This window comes from Lepisma saccharinum, chromosome 3, assembly GCF_977018435.1.
Source record: "Lepisma saccharinum chromosome 3, izLepSacc3.1, whole genome shotgun sequence".
Lineage (NCBI taxonomy): Eukaryota > Metazoa > Arthropoda > Insecta > Zygentoma > Lepismatidae > Lepisma > Lepisma saccharinum.
In genome coordinates, this window is record NC_139231.1 from 97,469,158 (window position 1) to 97,491,589 (window position 22,432).

Consider the following 22,432-nt stretch of genomic DNA (forward strand, 5'->3'; position numbering starts at 1 on the left):
TTATACATGAAAATATCCCTTTGAACGTGTCAAATCATTTATTTTTTTATTTTTTTTATAAATTCCATATGCAGAACAATGTAGCCACTATACACTGCTATTACAAATAATGTTACCATGCTCTTGTTTATAATAAAAGGAGAATTAAAAAGAAAATACCTCCCAAGGAGGATCGAACGTGGGACCGCTAGCAACCCAATCGACAACTCTAACCACTACATCACGCCCTTACCTTCGATTGAAACAACAATTTCTAACTATTCTGTCCCTCCAATATTGTAAATGTCGTTGGGTATACATGTAGTTGAACTTTTACTTTGATTTTGAATTGCTTTCTTGTAGTATAGCACATATCTTCGAGAAATAATTTTCGAAGTGATGAAGAAAAACGAGAATATTGGTAGTTGTAAAATGCGAGTCATTTCTTCTAACTTATTATTGTGTTTATACATTATTAATAGAAAATATCTAGAGGCTTGAACATTGCAGGACGATATTCTTTTTCTGTGATACTGCAACGGACGAAATGCTTGTTTACTGACGCAAGTCTCGTGTTCAGAACAGTCTTATGAAATGTATTTGCTGTTCCGTAAAGTAACACGAAATAATTACACCGTTTGCGAACTACCAAATCTGCGCAACGTTAGACGTAAACAGGCGGAAAATTATATTCATAAAATCACTTCACATTTGACAGTATTAGTCAAGAGAGTCTTGTGAGACATTGTGTTAAGGTGCTGGAGTAAATCCTTCTTATTTTTCTTCCTCGGAGAACAACAATTTTTAACGTAGAGCAACAGTCGTTCTGCTCTTTCTTATTTCTTTTAAATTCTTCCACATTCCTTTAATTGGGTTCAAAATAAATAAAAATATTGCTTGCATTTCTGTCATTGACGTAGACCAGGCCCGTACGCAGGATTTCTTTGAGGGAGGGGCCAGACCCATATATATATATATATATATATATATATATATATATATATATATATATATATATATATATATATATATATATATATAAAAGAGAGAGAGAGAGAGACAGATATTACAAAATAGTTCAAATAGTGCGAGCGCCATTGAAAAGTCATGATAATTCTATGTTTAGAAAATAATATATTTATAAATTTAATTTTGCGTACTAGGAATTATTATTACAATAAAGAACATGTCTAATTGTGAGTTTATAAAAAAAAACAATAAAGAGACATTCTAGCATCACGATTGGAGTTCGAAAACGTCGGGACAGGGATTGAAAGTAACGCACTGTCCTGACTAAATCGGTGAATCTGACGTCTGTTAGCCTTGAATTATAAAACTAAAACCATCCAATATTGCAGCCTGAAGACGTTTGCGCAAGAAACAGATTCATTTATGTAAAAACAAAATTGAAAGTTTTACACATTTCTAAAATCAACATTTAAATATTTCAGGGTTCGAGGGGGGCATGGCCCCCATTCCCTCCTGGGTACTAACCAGACCTAGACAGTGCGAGAGAAATTGTGAAGAATCTTTCTATTAAATTATTCCAACTTATGCTCAGATAGGTTTATTGACAATCGTGAACTTTTCGTTTAATAGACAATATTTGGTTTTAAACTGCGGGAGAATATTGGTCTAATTTCCTTTCTTCCTCTTTTGAGAGAATATATACTTCTACAATAGCAATCGCGTTCGGAAACGGTGAAAAAAATGACTTGGTTTTCAAAGGCAAGCAAGCTTGGTAGCGTAGCTTGCTCGCGTTCAAAGTGACTCACTCACGCTATTGAAGGCCGCTTCTTATCGCAAAACTCTGTCCGTCGATGCACAATGTCTGCACCCAGCAAGTTACAAATGACCAGAGTCGAATTTTAAAGAGAATCTGAAGAATGATAGATTTCATCAGAGGCGGCTAGGTGGGCACTAGCTCAACATGCAATAGTTTAAGTGGTAATTTCTGACAAACAAGAAACCTTATTGAATAAGTATTGGGAGTAGTAGAGGAATGAGATAAGCTCAATCGCTATTTAATATTCGCAATTCATTTGCACGGGTGTTAATTAATTTGCACGTACTTAGAACTAATTTGCACGTACTTAGAATTAATTTGCATGTACTTAGAGTACTTTACATTTATGTATTTGCATGTTTATAACTTTTTATGAATATATATTTATTTATTTTATGAAAAATATGTATATAAAAGGTAATTAGAGGTACTAAACGCTATGCATATGTTTTTATATTCATTACTGCAAAGTATGTAATGTATAAATCGATAATAATTAATGTTTATAATATTGAAAATAAGTTTTCTATGGTTTATGAACCGCTATGAACGCTGGTAATGGTACGAAAGAAGACGGTCCCGGTACTCGAACCCGCGATATGTAATATTATTAATTAGTACTATGTAATAATGTATGTTATGAAAGACTATGGTACCAGATGCTAGACAGAATACTGTCTCAGAATCTCAACTCCGCTCTGATGCCAGACAGAGAGAATGAATTAATATTCCGCGCAGGTAGAGGAGAAAGGAATTTGGGGGAAGCGCGTTCAAGGTCAAATGACGTCAGAACGTCAGAACAAAGGAAGAACCTGATTCACCAATCAGAGAACGCGTCGGTAGATTTTCAGAACCGGTTTTTCCAAGGTTAACCAGTACGCAATAACAGGGGAAAGCTATGCAATACTGTAGGGCAGGGGAGGGATTCAACCAGACAACAAAGGATGTCTGGAAATGCACAGCAAGGGTCAAATCTCTGAAGCTATGCGTCGCTTGTAGAACCGGTTTCCGCCGCCAATTAATATTCCGCTCAGGTTTGCCTTCAAGGCACAGGACGCTTTAGCGCAGGTTTTTTTTATCTGTACTATGAAGAAGGGAGAGCTATTAGGGACGGGGCCTACAGTTTTCACCATTTGCTTTTATCACGGGGTAACGAACCTAGGACCCTTTGATTATTGATTTAGGTAGTAAATTTATGTTACTGTGTGCTATTTTACTTAATTTTGAGTTTATTTTTTACCAAACTTTGACTTTATGTCAAACATTTTCACAGCTTATCCTTATTTTTACAAAAATAACACTATTTGTACTATTCAGGCAACATTTTTTATTAAATTTTGGACTCGCAAAGATATTTTTACAACTTTTTAACTTATTATTTTACAATTTTATGTTAATTTTTTACCAAAATAACACTATTTGTACTATTCAGGCAACACTTTTATTAAATTTTGGACTCAAAGACATTTTTCAACTTTTAACTTATTATTTTACAACTTTAAGTTAATTTTTTACCAAAATAACACTATTTGTACTATTCAAGCAACATTTTTTATTAAATTTTGGACTCACAAAAACATTTTTTCTACGTTTAACTTATTATTTTACAACTTTATATTAATTTTTTACCAAAATAACACTATTTGTACTAATCAGGCAACATTTTTTATTAAATTTTGGACTCACAAAGACATTTTTTCAACTTTTAACTTATTATTTTACAACTTTATGTTAATTTTTTACCAAAATAACACTATTTGTACTATTCAGGCAACATTTTTTATTAAATTTTGTATTTACAAAGAGATTTTTTCAACTTTTAATTTATTATTTACAAGTTTATGCCTATTTTTTTACTCAAATAACACAATTCTATCTGTTCAGGAAAGACTTTTAGTTATATTTTCGACACACAAAGTGTGTGTTCTCAACTTCTATCTGTTTATTTCACAAGTTTAGGCTTATTATTACCAAAATAATACAATTCAATCTGTTCAGGAAAGACTTTTAGTCACATTTTCGACACACAGAGTGTGTGATCTCAACTTCTATCTGTTTATTTCACAAGTTTAGGCTTATTATTACCAAAATAATACAATTCAATCTGTTCAGGAAAGACTTTTAGTCGCATTTTCGACACACAGAGTGTGTGTTCTCAACTTCTATCTGTTTATTTCACAAGTTTAGGCTTATTATTACTCAAATAACACAATTCTATCTGTTCAGGAAAGATTTTTAGTTACATTTTCGACACACAAAATGTGTGTTCTCAACTTTTATTTGTTTATTTTACACGTTTAGCCTAATATTTACTCAAATGACACGATTTGAACGTGTTTTTTTATTACATTTTGGACTCTCAAAGACACACACACACACAGAGAGAGAGAGAGAGAGAGAGAGAGAGAGATTTTCCAAGTTTACAGGATTATTCTCTAGTTTACTCAAATAACACAATTTAGATGTGTTTTGAATTATATTTTGGATGCAAAAGTATGTTTTGACAAGTTCAACCCTTTTATTTTACAAGTTTAGGCTTATTATTACTCAAATAACACAATTTAATCCAGTCAGGAAGGATTTGTTATTATATTTTGGATGCACAAAGAGAGGTTTTCAACTTTTTTATTGATTTTTTGCAGGGTATGTATTAATTTTTATTTATTTTGTTTTGTATCATATATACATTTACAAATTTTTAACTTAGAGTTTAGTATTTATTTAATTTTTTCAAAAACACTAAAAAAAAGTACTTTTAGCTAAAATGTAAGCCACAGAATATATTATTATTATTATTAGGGTTTACTGATTTCCACTATGCTATTTTTGGTTCTGTATTTCTATATGTATTTCTTTAGGTCAGGTTACGCCTGCTACGTAGGAAAGTTTGTTTATTTTAGAGTTTGCTGAGTATTTTGTTACTTTTATACTAGGTAAAGTTTTCTAAATATATCAGGTAGGGCTCCATCCATATACTTTTGTTTTTGCTGTTTGGAGATGATGCGATCAGCATCACTCTCCATCCGCTTTTTATTTTATGTACCCAATATTATTTTGAGGCTTAGTGAATTCTAGAGCCTATTTATGCAGGAGAGAGGGCTTGAAATTTTTGATCTCAGATAACCCACAACTATTTGTCAGAGTATTTTAAAGGATATTTGATATTTATTATGTGCCACTAGAATATCAAAGCTTGCTTAATTTTTATGTCTGTAACGCTGTTATTGTCTTTATAGCTAAGGCTTACTGGATAAAGTACACGAAATGTTTATCATTTCGACTATTTACCTTTATACGAGGCCAAATTTTTAGTGTAACGAAAATTATTGTGTGTCTATAAAGACTGAAATTCCTTTACAGATGGGTCCATATTTGGACGCTTACTAATATTGTTTTTTCCCCTTACATATAACAATTTAACAATATAATTATAATACGAAGTTAACAGACGGCTTAGGGGCCTAGGTCCACTTTCCAAACTTTTTTACTATTCTAGAAGAATTATTTAGCTTTATAGCCTTTTTCAAGGTATTTTTGAAGTATTACTGGCTTCTTTGGGTGCATCAACACTTGGGTTATTTCCATTTGGTTTATTATACGAGGTTTATTTTTTACTCTAAGATCAATATATGTCTCCGAGGACTAAAATACATTTATTGAAGCTAAAAGCTTAGGCTGTAACTAGGGACTTAGCATGTATATCGACAATTTATAGGACAACACGAACCTTACAAAGGATTATAGGTGACGTACGACCACACGCCAGAGCTTTGTTAATCTGCAAGAAGCAGTTGCAACTAATGCTATGAGGATATAATGTATAAATATATAATACTGAACAAATAAACATATAAAGATCTAAGAAAAAAAGCAAACAACCTAAGTCAAATTATTTGTTCAGTATTTTTTATTTTTTTAATATTCTTTTACATAAAAAAATCAAAGTACATTGTTAAAGTCATAGTGTGTTAAAATTCAATTTTTCAAAGTTAAAATTTTAAAAATACAATTTTCTAAAATCAAAAGTTATAATAGTATATTTTTGTTAGCAGAAGTTTTTATACTAGGGCAAATTATTTTGTTGTTAATGTAAAATTTGTAAGTTAATGTAAAATTAAAGTAATTAAACATCAATTTTTCAAAGTTAAAGCTTTAAAAATACAATTTTCTAAAATTAAAAGTTATAATAGTACATTTTTGTTAGTAGAAGTTTTTTTTACTAGAGTAAATTATTTTGTTGTTAAAGTAAAATATGTTAGTTAATGTAAAATTAAAATAATTAAAATTCAAAAAAATAAAAAATACTGAACAAATAAACATATAAAGATCTAAGAAAAAAAGCAAACAACCTAAGTCAAATTCAAGCAACAAGAGGAATACACAGAAACCAACATGGCATCCAGAAAGAGAAATCAATAGTCACACCCATAGCACAGTTTAAAAAACTACATAGCTGAAACCTTAGAGAAACATAAAACTGCAAACACAATATATCTAGATTCTTCCAAGGCATAGGATAGAGTAAAAACATGGCTTGCTTATGGACAAACTCAACAACATAGGAATAAAATAGACAAGCAATCCTTTTTTCAGTAGAAAATTCCAATTACTCAAGTAAGCTACATCATACGTAGTACATAAGAAGAGCAAATTAACATCATCAGCAGTAAACCATCATGCAACTTCTACCTGCTGAAACAACTAAGTGAGTATAATGTATCAGAAAAATGCCTACATTTCAGCCTAATTTACCTCTACATTAATAATACTACCAGAATACTAAGGCTTCAAAAGTGAACACTAAGAATAATGTTCAGACTAAATTATAGAGCATCTTGCAAAGGATTATTACTCCCTACATCTACAAGTCAATAACAATTATTCTAAATACTACGAACTTGGACAAAATATAGTCAAATACACAACACAAGAAGGAAAATAATTACAAGTAAAACAGCAGACACTCAATATCTCAAAACAATCCGGTAAAAATATTCTACAACAAACTGCCTCATAACATAAAACTGCTAAGTCCCCAAAACATATACAAATACAATGAATAAAAACTACTTGAAAAGGGAAAACTGACTACAGTCTCACAGACTTGATGTAAAATAACAGCAAAACTTAGAAGCATGCACAGTCAATAGTGCTCAATTTGCATACAGTTCACATGCAAACTATCATGAAAATGTTCAAAACAGTCTCCCAGCTCAGTTCTCATCTATACTTGGACAACAAAATCCTGCAACAAATTCTCAGAAATCCTACCTTTCCTACCCTTGCTTAAATAGCTAAAGTGCAATCTTCATACTAAAATATTGAAAAAAGGCATATCTATTTACATAAACGTGTGTACACATGTGTTTGTCTGCGTGTACTCTTAGATAAATTGATAAAAAAAGCAATATAGTTATAAATCAAAGACTATAACTAATAATATTAATTTCAAAATAAGCTGATAGAAAAAGATATAATAACTACAGTATAAGCTTTTAATTTTTGTTAATTACAAAAAATGAAAGTTAAATACAGTAAATAAACCTGGTCCCTTACATTGAAAAAGGAACATAAATTGAGAGTATTTGAAAATAAAATCCTTAGGAAAATATTTGGGCCTAAAACAGATGAGGAGACAGATGAGTGGAGAAGGTTACATAAATTAGAAGTACATAATTTGTATTCATGTCCAGATATTATTAGAATGATTAAATCAAGAAGACTTAGGTGTGTAGATCATGTGGTACGAATGGGAGAGGAAAGAAGAGTATACAGGATTCTTGTTGGGAAACCTGATGGTAAAAGATCAATAGGAAGACCAAAACAAAGATGGAGGGATAATGTAGAGATGGACCTAAAGGAAATTGGTAGGGAAGGAAAGGAGTATATAGATCTTGCTCAGGACAGGGACAGATGAAAGGCATGTGTTGCTGCAGCCATGAACATTCGGGTTTAAGAAGGCTAGAGAGTTAGTTAGTTATACATTAAATAAGCATAATATTTGGATTGTAAGTAGAGAATATAACAAATGTACAATGCATTTTGCGAAAACTGTCAACTTTGCATTATAAGCAGAAAATTAAACCAGTTTGCCCTAGAAATACATTTTAAGAATAGCCCAAAATAGCATGCGTAATAGAAAATTAAGAAAACTTTCTGATGCATAAAAGTACTGACTACTGCTGAATGAATCAATTACTGTAAAATATTATTCTCTGATTCAAGTAATTTAACTGTAAACATTATTTTTTGTGTGTAAAATATAATTGTAAGTTGAACTGATAAGTACAAATATTAACTTTATACGCCTTCATACACTCTAAATAACATAACTTTGATATATAAATTAGTAACAATTTGTTAAAATTAAGTTAAACTGTAGAATTGTTTTCTTAAATAAATATAAAAATACTAAACAAATAATTCCTTCTTTTCCTATTTAAAGGATGCCAAACAGTGTAAACCAGTTGTTAGTGGCTAAATAACATAACATTTGAAGGCAGTAACAATATTTTTAAAAAATACTGTTTTTACCTAACTTTGTGAATTAAATACTAGTACATTTTGTCAAATTATAAATAAAATATACCTATTTCTTTGATATTTGTACTAAAGTGAAGAAAATGTTACTAAAACTTGGCTAGTACAGCAAATCTTAGACTTTTAGCTTTATTTGTCCGTAACTGGATATAATTGTAACTTGTTAATCTCGCCAAACACAATTTTTACCTCAATTTTGGAAGCTAGCTGAACTTTAGCGTTTCGAATTACATATAGTGAAGGCCTCTATAGTGGAAAAATACACCCAGTCTGTAAAAATTTGGAAATGTTGTCTACTTCTCTGTCGAACCAGACCAAGAGTGTTCTCAGGTGTTTCAATATATTTCTTAACATAACTAACTTTTTAAAAATGCAGGTAGCTTAGTTTGTATAGCGCTAGGCTTTTAACCTATCTGTCCAGGGTTCAATTCCCTGGCAGGGTTGTTACAATTTTAGATTTTGTCATCGGATCTTGTGCAGACTTCAAATTTCATAAGTTATAAGCAATCTAAGTTAATTTTGGGAGTGGGCCAAATTGGTTCCTCATATAAAAAGCAATGACCAAATTGGTCGTAGCGCCTATGACCCTACTTGGGTTCATCCTCCAAAACATCTGCTTCGAGTCTCCGATGCCGTTCAGGTTCTACCGCCCACAAGTGCGTTCCTTCGCCAATCCAGCGAAGATGAGAATAATAGAGCGCAACCCTCTATATATACATTCAGCTCACTGTTGGTCACCCCTTGATCTAGTTATTTTCATGCAATCACCTACATTTAGTGAATTTTGCCGTCTTTCTGTTTGATCTGTTAAATAAGCCAGTCAATAAAAATATACTTACATAGAAAAATCCTGATATAGTTGGATTCTCAAAAATATATACAATCAGTGTTCTTGATACATTTAGCACCTGAGATAGTATAAATCAAAATCTAGTTAGTGTTGGCATGTGTGCTTCTGGTACATGTAGTTACTTGAAAAAGCAAATATTGGTTGTGTAAAAAATAGCCTCCTTGTGAAACAATGAAAAATTAACATTATATCCTCATAGCATTAGTTGCAACTGCTTCTTGCAGATTAACAAAGCTCTGGCGTGTGGTCGTACGTCACCTATAATCCTTTGTAAGGTTCGTGTTGTCCTATAAATTGTCGATATACATGCTAAGTCCCTAGTTACAGCCTAAGCTTTTAGCTTCAATAAATGTATTTTAGTCCTCGGAGACATATATTGATCTTAGAGTAAAAAATAAACCTCGTATAATAAACCAAATGGAAATAACCCAAGTGTTGATGCACCCAAAGAAGCCAGTAATACTTCAAAAATACCTTGAAAAAGGCTATAAAGCTAAATAATTCTTCTAGAATAGTAAAAAAGTTTGGAAAGTGGACCTAGGCCCCTAAGCCGTCTGTTAACTTCGTATTATAATTATATTGTTAAATTGTTATATGTAAGGGGAAAAAACAATATTAGTAAGCGTCCAAATATGGACCCATCTGTAAAGGAATTTCAGTCTTTATAGACACACAATAATTTTCGTTACACTAAAAATTTGGCCTCGTATAAAGGTAAATAGTCGAAATGATAAACATTTCGTGTACTTTATCCAGTAAGCCTTAGCTATAAAGACAATAACAGCGTTACAGACATAAAAATTAAGCAAGCTTTGATATTCTAGTGGCACATAATAAATATCAAATATCCTTTAAAATACTCTGACAAATAGTTGTGGGTTATCTGAGATCAAAAATTTCAAGCCCTCTCTCCTGCATAAATAGGCTCTAGAATTCACTAAGCCTCAAAATAATATTGGGTACATAAAATAAAAAGCGGATGGAGAGTGATGCTGATCGCATCATCTCCAAACAGCAAAAACAAAAGTATATGGATGGAGCCCTACCTGATATATTTAGAAAACTTTACCTAGTATAAAAGTAACAAAATACTCAGCAAACTCTAAAATAAACAAACTTTCCTACGTAGCAGGCGTAACCTGACCTAAAGAAATACATATAGAAATACAGAACCAAAAATAGCATAGTGGAAATCAGTAAACCCTAATAATAATAATAATATATTCTGTGGCTTACATTTTAGCTAAAAGTACTTTTTTTTAGTGTTTTTGAAAAAATTAAATAAATACTAAACTCTAAGTTAAAAATTTGTAAATGTATATATGATACAAAACAAAATAAATAAAAATTAATACATACCCTGCAAAAAATCAATAAAAAAGTTGAAAACCTCTCTTTGTGCATCCAAAATATAATAACAAATCCTTCCTGACTGGATTAAATTGTGTTATTTGAGTAATAATAAGCCTAAACTTGTAAAATAAAAGGGTAGAACTTGTCAAAACATACTTTTGCATCCAAAATATAATTCAAAACACATCTAAATTGTGTTATTTGAGTAAACTAGAGAATAATCCTGTAAACTTGGAAAATCTCTCTCTCTCTCTCTCTCTCTCTGTGTGTGTGTGTGTGTCTTTGAGAGTCCAAAATGTAATAAAAAAACACGTTCAAATCGTGTCATTTGAGTAAATATTAGGCTAAACGTGTAAAATAAACAAATAAAAGTTGAGAACACACACTTTGTGTGTCGAAAATGTAACTAAAAATCTTTCCTGAACAGATAGAATTGTGTTATTTGAGTAATAATAAGCCTAAACTTGTGAAATAAACAGATAGAAGTTGAGAACACACACTTTGTGTGTCGAAAATGCGACTAAAAGTCTTTCCTGAACAGATTGAATTGTATTATTTTGGTAATAATAAGCCTAAACTTGTGAAATAAACAGATAGAAGTTGAGATCACACACTCTGTGTGTCGAAAATGCGACTAAAAGTCTTTCCTGAACAGATTGAATTGTATTATTTTGGTAATAATAAGCCTAAACTTGTGAAATAAACAGATAGAAATTGAGATCACACACTCTGTGTGTCGAAAATATAACTAAAAGTCTTTCCTGAACAGATTGAATTGTGTTATTTTGGTAATAATAAGCCTAAACTTGTGAAATAAACAGATAGAAGTTGAGATCACACACTCTGTGTGTCGAAAATGCGACTAAAAGTCTTTCCTGAACAGATTGAATTGTATTATTTTGGTAATAATAAGCCTAAACTTGTGAAATAAACAGATAGAAATTGAGATCACACACTCTGTGTGTCGAAAATATAACTAAAAGTCTTTCCTGAACAGATTGAATTGTGTTATTTTGGTAATAATAAGCCTAAACTTGTGAAATAAACAGATAGAAGTTGAGAACACACACTTTGTGTGTCGAAAATGTAACTAAAAGTCTTTCCTGAACAGATAGAATTGTGTTATTTGAGTAAAAGAATAGGCATAAACTTGTAAATAATAAATTAAAAGTTGAAAAATCTCTTTGTAAATACAAAATTTAATAAAAAATGTTGCCTGAATAGTACAAATAGTGTTATTTTGGTAAAAAATTAATATAAAGTTGTAAAATAATAAGTTAAACGTAGAAAAAAATGTCTTTGTGAGTCCAAAATTTAATAAAAAATGTTGCTTGAATAGTACAAATAGTGTTATTTTGGTAAAAAATTAACATAAAATTGTAAAATAATAAGTTAAAAAGTTGTAAAAATATCTTTGCGAGTCCAAAATTTAATAAAAAATGTTGCCTGAATAGTACAAATAGTGTTATTTTTGTAAAAATAAGGATAAGCTGTGAAAATGTTTGACATAAAGTCAAAGTTTGGTAAAAAATAAACTCAAAATTAAGTAAAATAGCACACAGTAACATAAATTTACTACCTAAATCAATAATCAAAGGGTCCTAGGTTCGTTACCCCGTGATAAAAGCAAATGGTGAAAACTGTAGGCCCCGTCCCTAATAGCTCTCCCTTCTTCATAGTACAGATAAAAAAAACCTGCGCTAAAGCGTCCTGTGCCTTGAAGGCAAACCTGAGCGGAATATTAATTGGCGGCGGAAACCGGTTCTACAAGCGACGCATAGCTTCAGAGATTTGACCCTTGCTGTGCATTTCCAGACATCCTTTGTTGTCTGGTTGAATCCCTCCCCTGCCCTACAGTATTGCATAGCTTTCCCCTGTTATTGCGTACTGGTTAACCTTGGAAAAACCGGTTCTGAAAATCTACCGACGCGTTCTCTGATTGGTGAATCAGGTTCTTCCTTTGTTCTGACGTTCTGACGTCATTTGACCTTGAACGCGCTTCCCCCAAATTCCTTTCTCCTCTACCTGCGCGGAATATTAATTCATTCTCTCTGTCTGGCATCAGAGCGGAGTTGAGATTCTGAGACAGTATTCTGTCTAGCATCTGGTACCATAGTCTTTCATAACATACATTATTACATAGTACTAATTAATAATATTACATATCGCGGGTTCGAGTACCGGGACCGTCTTCTTTCGTACCATTACCAGCGTTCATAGCGGTTCATAAACCATAGAAAACTTATTTTCAATATTATAAACATTAATTATTATCGATTTATACATTACATACTTTGCAGTAATGAATATAAAAACATATGCATAGCGTTTAGTACCTCTAATTACCTTTTATATACATATTTTTCATAAAATAAATAAATATATATTCATAAAAAGTTATAAACATGCAAATACATAAATGTAAAGTACTCTAAGTACATGCAAATGAATTCTAAGTACGTGCAAATTAGTTCTAAGTACGTGCAAATTAATTAACACCCGTGCAAATGAATTGCGAATATTAAATAGCGATTGAGCTTATCTCATTCCTCTACTACTATTGGGATAGTAATACTTGTATCCGCTCCTTTTTAACAATGTAAGCTCAAAGACAATCTGTATTCCATTTGTTTATATTGGCAACTTGGTCAAACGGAGGTTATTACAAGGAACTATTTCGTAGATGTTCATGTAACCGTTATAAAATTACAAATAAAATATATTCACAAGCTTAGATATACTAACAACGAAGAAATAAATTCAGAGTTAAATTTCAAATGCATGTGTATAGAGTAATTCTAGAAGTACAGAGCTATATCAGAGTATTGAACTTCTTTTTGCAGGATAACGTTTACAATATTGACGCGACAGAATAATTAGAAACTGTTGCTCCAACGGTAACAAAGGGCGTAGTGTATTGGTTAGAGTTCTTGAAAGCATTGATTGCGGTCCCAGGTTCGATCCTCCATACTAGGTGTTCTTTTTCTTTTTTTTAAAATCCCCTTCTATTAAACAAGAGCATGGTAACATTATTTGTAACGGCAGTGTATAGTGGCTACATTGTTCTGCATATGGAATTTATAAAAAAAAATTTAAAAAAAAATGATTTGACACGTTCAAAGGGATATTTTCATGTATAAGATCGTGAATTATGATACTCTAACGATAACTGTGTACTGCTTCAAAGACATTGAAAAATATTAATGAAATAACTATTTATATTTGTGCAATACAGGACGTACTAATTTTACCCCTTTTCCCACTCGAGTTCAATGCAAGGATACATCCGCAAATATCGAATGAAAAGTTCTCATCATGTGCAATTCTCCAATAAATGTTTTCGCCGAGTCGTACTACTTTCGTTTTCTTTGTTACAAACAAGTATTGTTTGCACATTACATGTAGGAGGAGAGTTGCATCTACATTTCACATTGGTCAGCTCCTTCTACTTACTTTCAGGAGCGAAAGCTTGTAGGGTAGTGTTTACCGTTCAGGACTCTCAATCTGATGGTCGTAGGTTCAAACCCTTCCGTTGGCAGAAAATTTTCGTAAGTTTTAGACCTATCCCATTGTGTTCATTGTCCACGCCGTGAGAAACGGAATAATTTAGTTTGGAATTAACGAAGGGGGGAGGGGAAATATTAAATTACAAAATCTCCATTTCAACGAACCGAGAAGTGGACAAAAATTGGATAATTCTTATAAATATTAAAATTACATTCATGCTTTTAGTGGTATAATCGCAGGTAAAATCAAAGATCTTACATGGAAGATTTTATCTTGCTCTGAACTAAGCCAAAAGGTATTTCGCACCGATCTAGTACATTCTCCAATACATTTCAAAATGTTATTGAATGTTTCATGTCGACAATTTCACCAATGCATCAATTCTTGACGCTGAGACGATATTTTCTGCAACTACCTCTTCTCTTCAGTCTCTTCTGTTCTTCTCTTCTCCTTCTCGTTCTTCTCTCCTCTCCTTCTGCTCTGCTTTTATCACATATCGCCTTCCCTACTTTTCTCGCAACTTATCTCCATCTCACTCATCTCCACTCCTCGTATCTCCTTTCCTGTCTTAGATTTCCGACTCCACGCACTTTTCTCCTCTTCTTTTAGTTCTTCTCTTTTTCTCTCCTTTACTCTACTCTCCACTCTTCCCTCATCTCGTTTTCCTTCTCTTTTCTCTTGTTGGCTCCATTTTCCTCATCTCTCCTAGAATCTTTTTCCATTCTCCTCACTACATCTCCTCTCCTCGTCTATCCTCTCTTTCTTCTCTCCTCTACTTTTCCTCTTCTCCTTTCGCTTTCTCTTTCTCCTGTCCTTTGTCACCTCTCGTTTTCTCTCACCTCATTTCCTTTCTGTATATATCATCAGCGATGAAATACTAGAAAACCTATTTTTTTTTATTTGCGAAGGAATTTTGTCACACGAGATATTATAGTGATATTTTTTAATACTTTATACAATAATACTTGTTTTTATTTCTTTCGCGTATTTTATAAATATCTATTGTGCATGTGGCAACCCTGAAATTGAGCCTAGCTCTACACGCAACCCACCAACGCCTTGTGTAAATTGGGTTGCCTAGTTTAAAATATCGTTGTCCTAAAACTTTTGAGAGACACTGTACAATACATAACACTACACTTACTTAAGCACAGTCCAATATTACACATACTTAAAACACAGTCCAAAACGGTATACTTTGACTATAATTCATCTCAACTATTACGCTAAATCATTTTTGTGCTTTACGTCCTTCTATCATTCTCTGCACCCGTCATATTATTAGGGAAATCAAACATTTAATTTTCATTGTATAATATGTGTAACTTTAACAATTTTTTGAACGTCACAATTGAGGAAGTGACATGAATTTCAGGTGACAACTTGTTACAAAGGCCTGCTGAGGTAACAGTAAAAGAATTTGCATAAAAGTTGGATTTGGATTTATGCATATATTGTGCACCGTCAACATGCAATTTCTAATATACATGCACCTACGCCCCTCAGGGGTGTTTTTGGTGTCAAAAGTTCTCGATAAATACAAATTTCAGCAGTCTATGTTTATCGCCAGGCTATGATCATTACTGATAGTGGAACGGAGTCACTCAAAGAATGTTATAGAGATGGAGATACAAAAACGGAGAAAGTTGTTCTTGCCTTCGAGAATCGCTATTGCTAAATCGTTGAAATGCTGCTCGTGGGGCCAATCACTAAACTGCGAATTACAACCCTGCAATGATTTCTTGCCCTCCTCTCTCCAAAAGTAGCATCTTGGAAAAAAAAACTCTTGACTAGAGTCATTAAATAATTTCTAGAATTTCCTGCATGGAATGAAGTAGCAGCTATTATTCCGTAATATCGCCGCATTCGCCTCTAGGGACTGAAGAAAAAACACGTAAAGTCAGTCAGAGAGGTTAGCACCAGAACAGTTAGCAACAGTAGCACCAGAACGGTGCCCTAGTTGTTCCAAATTCCACTCATGCACACAGAAGCGAATGCTTTGAGTTTTGAGTTTTTATCATAAGTCCGGTAATCACATCGCGCTACGATGCCAAGCGTCCCTGGTTCGAATCCCATCCTGGTCATGGACGTTTTTTGTGAGTGTTCCTTCATCAATTTCATCATATGATCACCCTTCCTCATCTTCGCGATTAGCCAAAAGTGGCCAGAAATGCGAAGTACAATGAGCCAATAATCATTATCTTAAGTCCACTCCATCCACAGATAGGCTAATCACGATTGGACCTACAGTTTAAAGTAGGATATGAACCACCATGTGCCTATAAAAGGGTTTCGAACCTGGAATGCCTTGATTACGATACAACCACAGTACCACTAAGCGGTCGGGGAAGTCCAAGACAAGCGACAGGAAATTCGGTCTGTCTTAAGGTGGGTTGTAAGATATTGAAAAGGTATCACCACAAGGAATCGAACCCACAACTCCTTGAAGCACTGGGACATGGAATCTAAACGAGGTGGTCTTGGCGTAAAGAGAAAACCGACGAGGGAAGAAGAAGGAATGAAACAAAGTGAATAGTAATTCAATATAGCTTCTCGTTCTAATTCCATCAGCACTAAATGATAAATCGAATACCTAATTCACGATGTTACCCCAACTCTCACCCTCCCTTCTTCCGTAGCTGAACGCAGGAGTTCGGCATCCCTTCAAATTCTTCCAGGTACATCCCCTTTAATAATTCCGGTCGCGTTTCGGCATCGGCATTCCAAGCGGCGGCACTGCAGTGGGTTGAAATCTCCCCCCCCCCAATCCCCGCACCCTTCCCCGCATCGGCGTTTTGTTGTACGGCACCACCTGCAGACATATTGTAATCACGAGCAAGATGTTAACTCATCCCTACCCCCCTTCCTACTCTTATCTTCCCGTTTCGTCCCATAAAATATGTCTTTCTTTGAAAAGTGTTTGTTCTTTCAGCACGTAAACAGATGTTAGCGGGGGAGGGATGCTGGGGATCCTCAAGGAAGGTTGACATCTTACCACTGGCAGACCCCCAGACAAGTTTAGGGGTTACGACCCCTATTTGACAAAGTTTTTTTCAGTAAAAAAGGAAAACGAGATGCGTAGTTAAATACAGAATCGACTTCATCTACCTACGCGTTAGGCACCGAAAAATCACTGAAGTTTCGCAATACGCTGAAAACTCAGATAAAGTTAGGCATATGATAACGCTTGAAGTTTTTATTTTTTAACCTTTTTTGGTGGCTGTTCTAGGATCCTATTTTTATGAAAATGACTACATTGCTTATTTACGAAGCATATTATTTTCAAATAAATATAGTCTAAAGTCTAATATTTAGGGGATCGTAGACAGGCTAATCCAGCCTCGAGCACTCGCTAAGCGAGAGATACATTTGTACGAGTAAAAGGAGGGCAAGCCCCTGAGAAATAAGAACACAAGAAAATTTATTTTACACACTTCACTTGACTGAACAGGCGGGGTGAGGAAGAGTCATAGGAATGTTTGTTACCTGTAGCGCTGTTGGAAGATCTTGTACTTGGCGGTCTTGGCTTCGACGGGGCCCTAACTTGTAACAAAACGCAACTAGGGAGCGTAGCTCGGTTTCTCTCAAAACTGCCCTAAGGTAATCCCGATTTCTAAACGATCACATTCGCTTGTAATTCTCTCCTTTTTTTTTTTTTTTATTTAGGAGCTCAGTTGCCAAGACTTAATTCGTTGTTAAATAGCAAGAAACTCAGCGCGACTCTGGAGCTCACTATCGATTACTATATTCGGTGTAAATCTAAGGGCAACTAAGCTTTTCTCACGCGGACTATTTATTTGGAATTTGAACATTCGATCGGTAAATCCGTTGACTTGAGCGCGTCCTTTGCCAACCGCGATTTCTGTGGATAATGCTGATTTACCGATTTTCCTATTCTTCCAGTGTAGTGCTATATCAGCGGAATTTCCCAACTCCATTTAAGCCGCTGGTAAGATTTGCTTTTAAGAAGCTCTTTTCCAGCTCTTCTTTTATGACGTGAATACAGAACGAAGAACGAATACAGCTAGGAAGTAGAAAACCATATAATTAAAGATAGAGTTCAAAATATATATTATGTGCTCAAGCAGATATTTGATCACTTTGCCCAAATGTTCAATACTCGAGTTGAATAGCAGAAAACACCCTCAATCAATTTTGCTCATTTTCGGATATTTTCATCTTTCACGTATGTTCTACATCCTATTATAATATTTTGATATTTTCCCATGTAAGTAAGAAAAATATGTTTAAAATTTACATGTAAGAGGCCCTAAGATTTGCATTTGTGAGGAGACTGGAGCGCTTCTTACTATTATGGAATGCGGTTTAGGAATGAATAACAGTTTACAAATAACTTCCGACTGATTACAACAATACTTCCCCTATTTAGCACCTCACTCTAGGAACTCTTTCCAGTTCACATTCCGGAACGAATAAGTTGCATTCATGTCCGATTTTTATGTCCAAAGACCCTCAAAATTTTTACAACGCTCTCAGTGAACACATCGCTAACAGTTGCTTATTTTTTTTAATACACCTATTTCTTTTCACAATACAATTAATTGTTTCGCCATTTTGAACTCGAAAACACTTTTCCACCCTTCTCGAAACATTATCACACTATTGGAATGGATATTATGAACAATCCCATATTCAGTTATATATAGGATTCTACTTTGGAAGTTATGGGGAACCTAGGTAGCTATGCGGTTACATACAACATGTTTAGACAAATATTTAGTCACCAGAACCGCATTTTCGGTCATATCAAAGCCTATATATTTATTTGTATACAATTGAAAAGCCTTTATATATGTCCAGTGGGTATATCATCTGGTTGCCACTCGAGAGACCAAGGTTCCATTCCCAGGCTTGGTGATTTCAGATAGGATATTTTCAACGAAGTCCCTCAGGTGGAGTGTCTGAGGTTCCAGCCCTTAATAAATGGGTAGCCTACATGGGAGCCAGGACTTCAGGGATGGGGATCAATGGTACCGGAGTGTGGTGCTGATCACATCATCTTCACAAATGCCCGAGACTATGTGGGCTCCATCTTTATACATTCCCCTAAATGCCTTCACTGCATGTTGTAATGCATGGTGGTAGATTTACATGCATATTAAACATAAGCATATTTATATTACAAGATAATTTGGATTCAATTATATATGTGCGTTTCTTTTTTTTTCCATGCTCGCCTTCCTGTGGACATTATTGCGTGTGTGTTTGTGTGTGTTATCAGTTGTGCCTACGTGTAAGGACGAACGAGAAGAACTCTTCGGCGCTCTCAAGCATGAGACTATTATGGTGAAGTGCGAAGTGGACGCTAACCCTCCGTTGGTCACCTTTCATTGGACCTTTAACAATTCTGGTGACGTGATAGCCGTGCCGAGCACAGAGTTCTCTAGCGAAGGGGTGATAAGTCGGCTAAACTACACCCCCACGTCGGACATGGATTACGGGACGCTAGCGTGCTGGGGCAGCAACGCGGTTGGCAAGCAGAGAGCCCCGTGCGTGTTTCAGGTAGTTGCCGCAGGTAACTTAATAATTTTGCACCTGGGATAAAATGCACAACACGTTTATCTATTTGTCTTGTCTATATATGTGTGTCATACTGTGTGTTTATCCTTTTTTCTGTGTATGTTGTTCAGTGTTTCTATGTTCTTATTTATAGTATATTTAGATTAATTGCTTAGTATAAGTATAGTATTGTACAAACGTGGTCCAATAGCTCTCCAAGCAGTTTCCCATTGGTAATGCATGGTCAGGGCTTCAAGTCTCATCATCTCTTTCTTTTTCTGGCTTGGAGACCCGAGTCGGCCACTGCAGGGTGGCCATAAAGTTTTGAACAAATACAGTAAAACCTCGTTAATCTGGACCCCAATAAACCGGACTTCGCTTAATCCGGACAGGCAAAAAAAAAGCAGAATGCAAGGTTTTAAATGTGGCTAGAAGTCACAAGAGAACTTCCCAAAGAAAAGGCAGTCAACCACTGATGAACTGTTTATCGCAGACTTTTGTACTGTACTGTATAACGTATTTAGGCCTTTGTCCTTTAAATACACCATAGTAAACATGTTTTGTTGCTATAAACGGAGTTTTAATGCACTTTCTACTGTTCTTTCAGGTTATTTCAATTATGTTGTTCAGTGTTTCTATGTTCTTATTTAGATTAATTGCTTAGTATAGTATAGTATAATATTGTACAAACGTGGTCCAACAGCTCTCCAAGCAGTTTCCCATTGGTAATGCATGGTCAGGGTTAAACCGGTCAACTTATCCCACTTATTAATCCAGATTAACGAGGTTTTACTGTAGAAGAATTGCACGTTTGTTTAATACGAAACGTGGTCTACATGCTCGATACCAGTCTCAACACGCTTCTTCAAGTGTCTCAATACGTTTCTTTGATTTGTGTTTAATATACCATAACACTGCTAATCGTGAATATGCGGTCAGTGATTTTAATACTGTGTCTTTTGTTCAGCGAAATATGCACACACTCACTCTTCGTAAACTTGATAGAAACATATTTTACATGTTCAACCTTCATTAATAAGAAGGAATTAGTTTTCACGAAAAATTGGAAAACAGAAGTTAAACTCAATTCAATAACATCAGGTTGAATTGTGCCTTTGGCAAATATGCTGTGCAAGGAAAGGATCTTCCACACTACTAGGCGAAGAGAGTGTTCAACGAAAGTCGTAGTAGAAATAGCTAACGTTGTCATCTTGCAATCAAGCGGTCGCGGTTTCGATACCGTTAGAAGCATGTTGCACAGATGTTCAGGTTCCATTTAAAAGTCCATTCCCATTAGTATATTGGGCTTATAGTCCAGTTTTCTTCCGTACTGACTGATGCGCAAATTACGCTATTTCTAATCAAATTACTCTCAGTATTGGGGGTTATATCTAAAATTTCTATGCAAAATATACCTATCCTGTTAAGGATTGAGTTTTTTTCAAAAACCTCTTAGATTGCGTTAATAATTGGCAACATTTTCATCCAACGTCTTATTTGCAGTGGCGACCAATTGGGTTCCTAAAACTAGGGGGGCAAGGTTGAAAATTGGGAGGAGGGTAAGGACAGTTTAATTTCCCTTTGGTACATAAGGTTAGCATGATGCGGGGCCAAAAGTGACAAAAAGTAGGGGGCAATTGTCCCCCCCTCTAATCGACGCTACTGCTTGTTAGTGATGCAGGTTTGAACTTTTATATTTTAAGTCATTTATGAATGGGATGGTAATAAGTGTTTATGCATGATTTTATTAATTTAAAAGTTACAGTCCACTCCTTATCATGTTAAGGATGATCATGAGTGGATTGATCTTCCACAGAATAGGTACAGATGGAAGGCTTGCATTGATAGGTCCATAAACCCCCAGATTTAGGAAGTCTAGTGAGCTACTCTTACTAATGCGTGAATAGTAAATAAATTGTTGCCGAATCGGCAGTAAAGAGAACAACATACATAGCTCTTCAGACAAAAATATGACTAATTTTTGACTGTATTTTACATTCAAGTAGTAAATCTATAACCTAATCTTATTTCGAGCAAACTCGTAATTTAGGTTCATGGTTCAAAGTATTATTATATTAACAAGTAATTTGCAATTAATTCGTACAATTTTGAATTAAAATTATGTTTTTCTAACTTTGGTACTGAATTGGATGACTCGGGTAAACCAAGAGAATAATTAGAAACGTGAATATCCACAGACAGATCCCACCATACCATTGGTATATGTGTACGCTGATACGGGAAGACCCAGAATATTGGCTGCCAAATGTAGAAATATCTGTAAAATCGTAAGAGAAAACCTACAGTATTCGGTATCAATGCCATAATCTACGTAATCAACATGTATTCTTTAAAACAATCACTTTCACCATTATTTGAATACTTTTGAATCATCCTGTAGTACTAAATGTAGATTCCGATATAATTTCCACATGTTGGGTGTATGTTATTCGTTGATATATATTTAAGTTAGTAAGTGATTTGATATTTATAAATATTATAAATCCTGATAAATACATTGCCGCTACGGTTGATCTTAAGTTTATAACTATACATTTAGATTTAATTGGTTCTTGTTGTTTTAGAAATTATAACTTTTGGCTAGTTTGAAGTGACGTTACAAAATGTGTAAGTAGCTACATTACTGGAGATCTTAGTATCCATTGTTAATATAATGCCTCATAATTAGGCGTCAGAGAACATCAAAGGTGTTGCTAGGATTAAAAACAAACCAAAATTTCAACATGTAAGATGTTGTTTAACGGCAGTTCCTAAGTTGCCTGTGTGTAAGCTCGGATGTGTCGGTTACTGGATTTCTAGCACTTAATATTCGACAAAATTTACGGTATACCGAAACTAAATGGTAACAGAATGTTACAACTGTATTTGTAAATGTC

General features: G+C 34.1%; 1 protein-coding gene across 4 annotated transcripts in view; it reads left to right on the forward strand.

The window, feature by feature from the left end:
- side-IV (sidestep IV transmembrane protein) overlaps positions 1-22,432 on the forward strand; it is a 562,494-nt gene that overhangs the window by 509,253 nt on the left and 30,809 nt on the right. For all 4 annotated transcript variants that reach the window (XM_083119011.1, XM_083119014.1, XM_083119012.1 and 1 more), the window contains one exon: positions 19,258-19,551. In XM_083119011.1, coding sequence (XP_082975137.1) covers positions 19,258-19,551 — 294 coding nt within the window. The remainder of the gene's footprint in view (positions 1-19,257; positions 19,552-22,432) is intronic.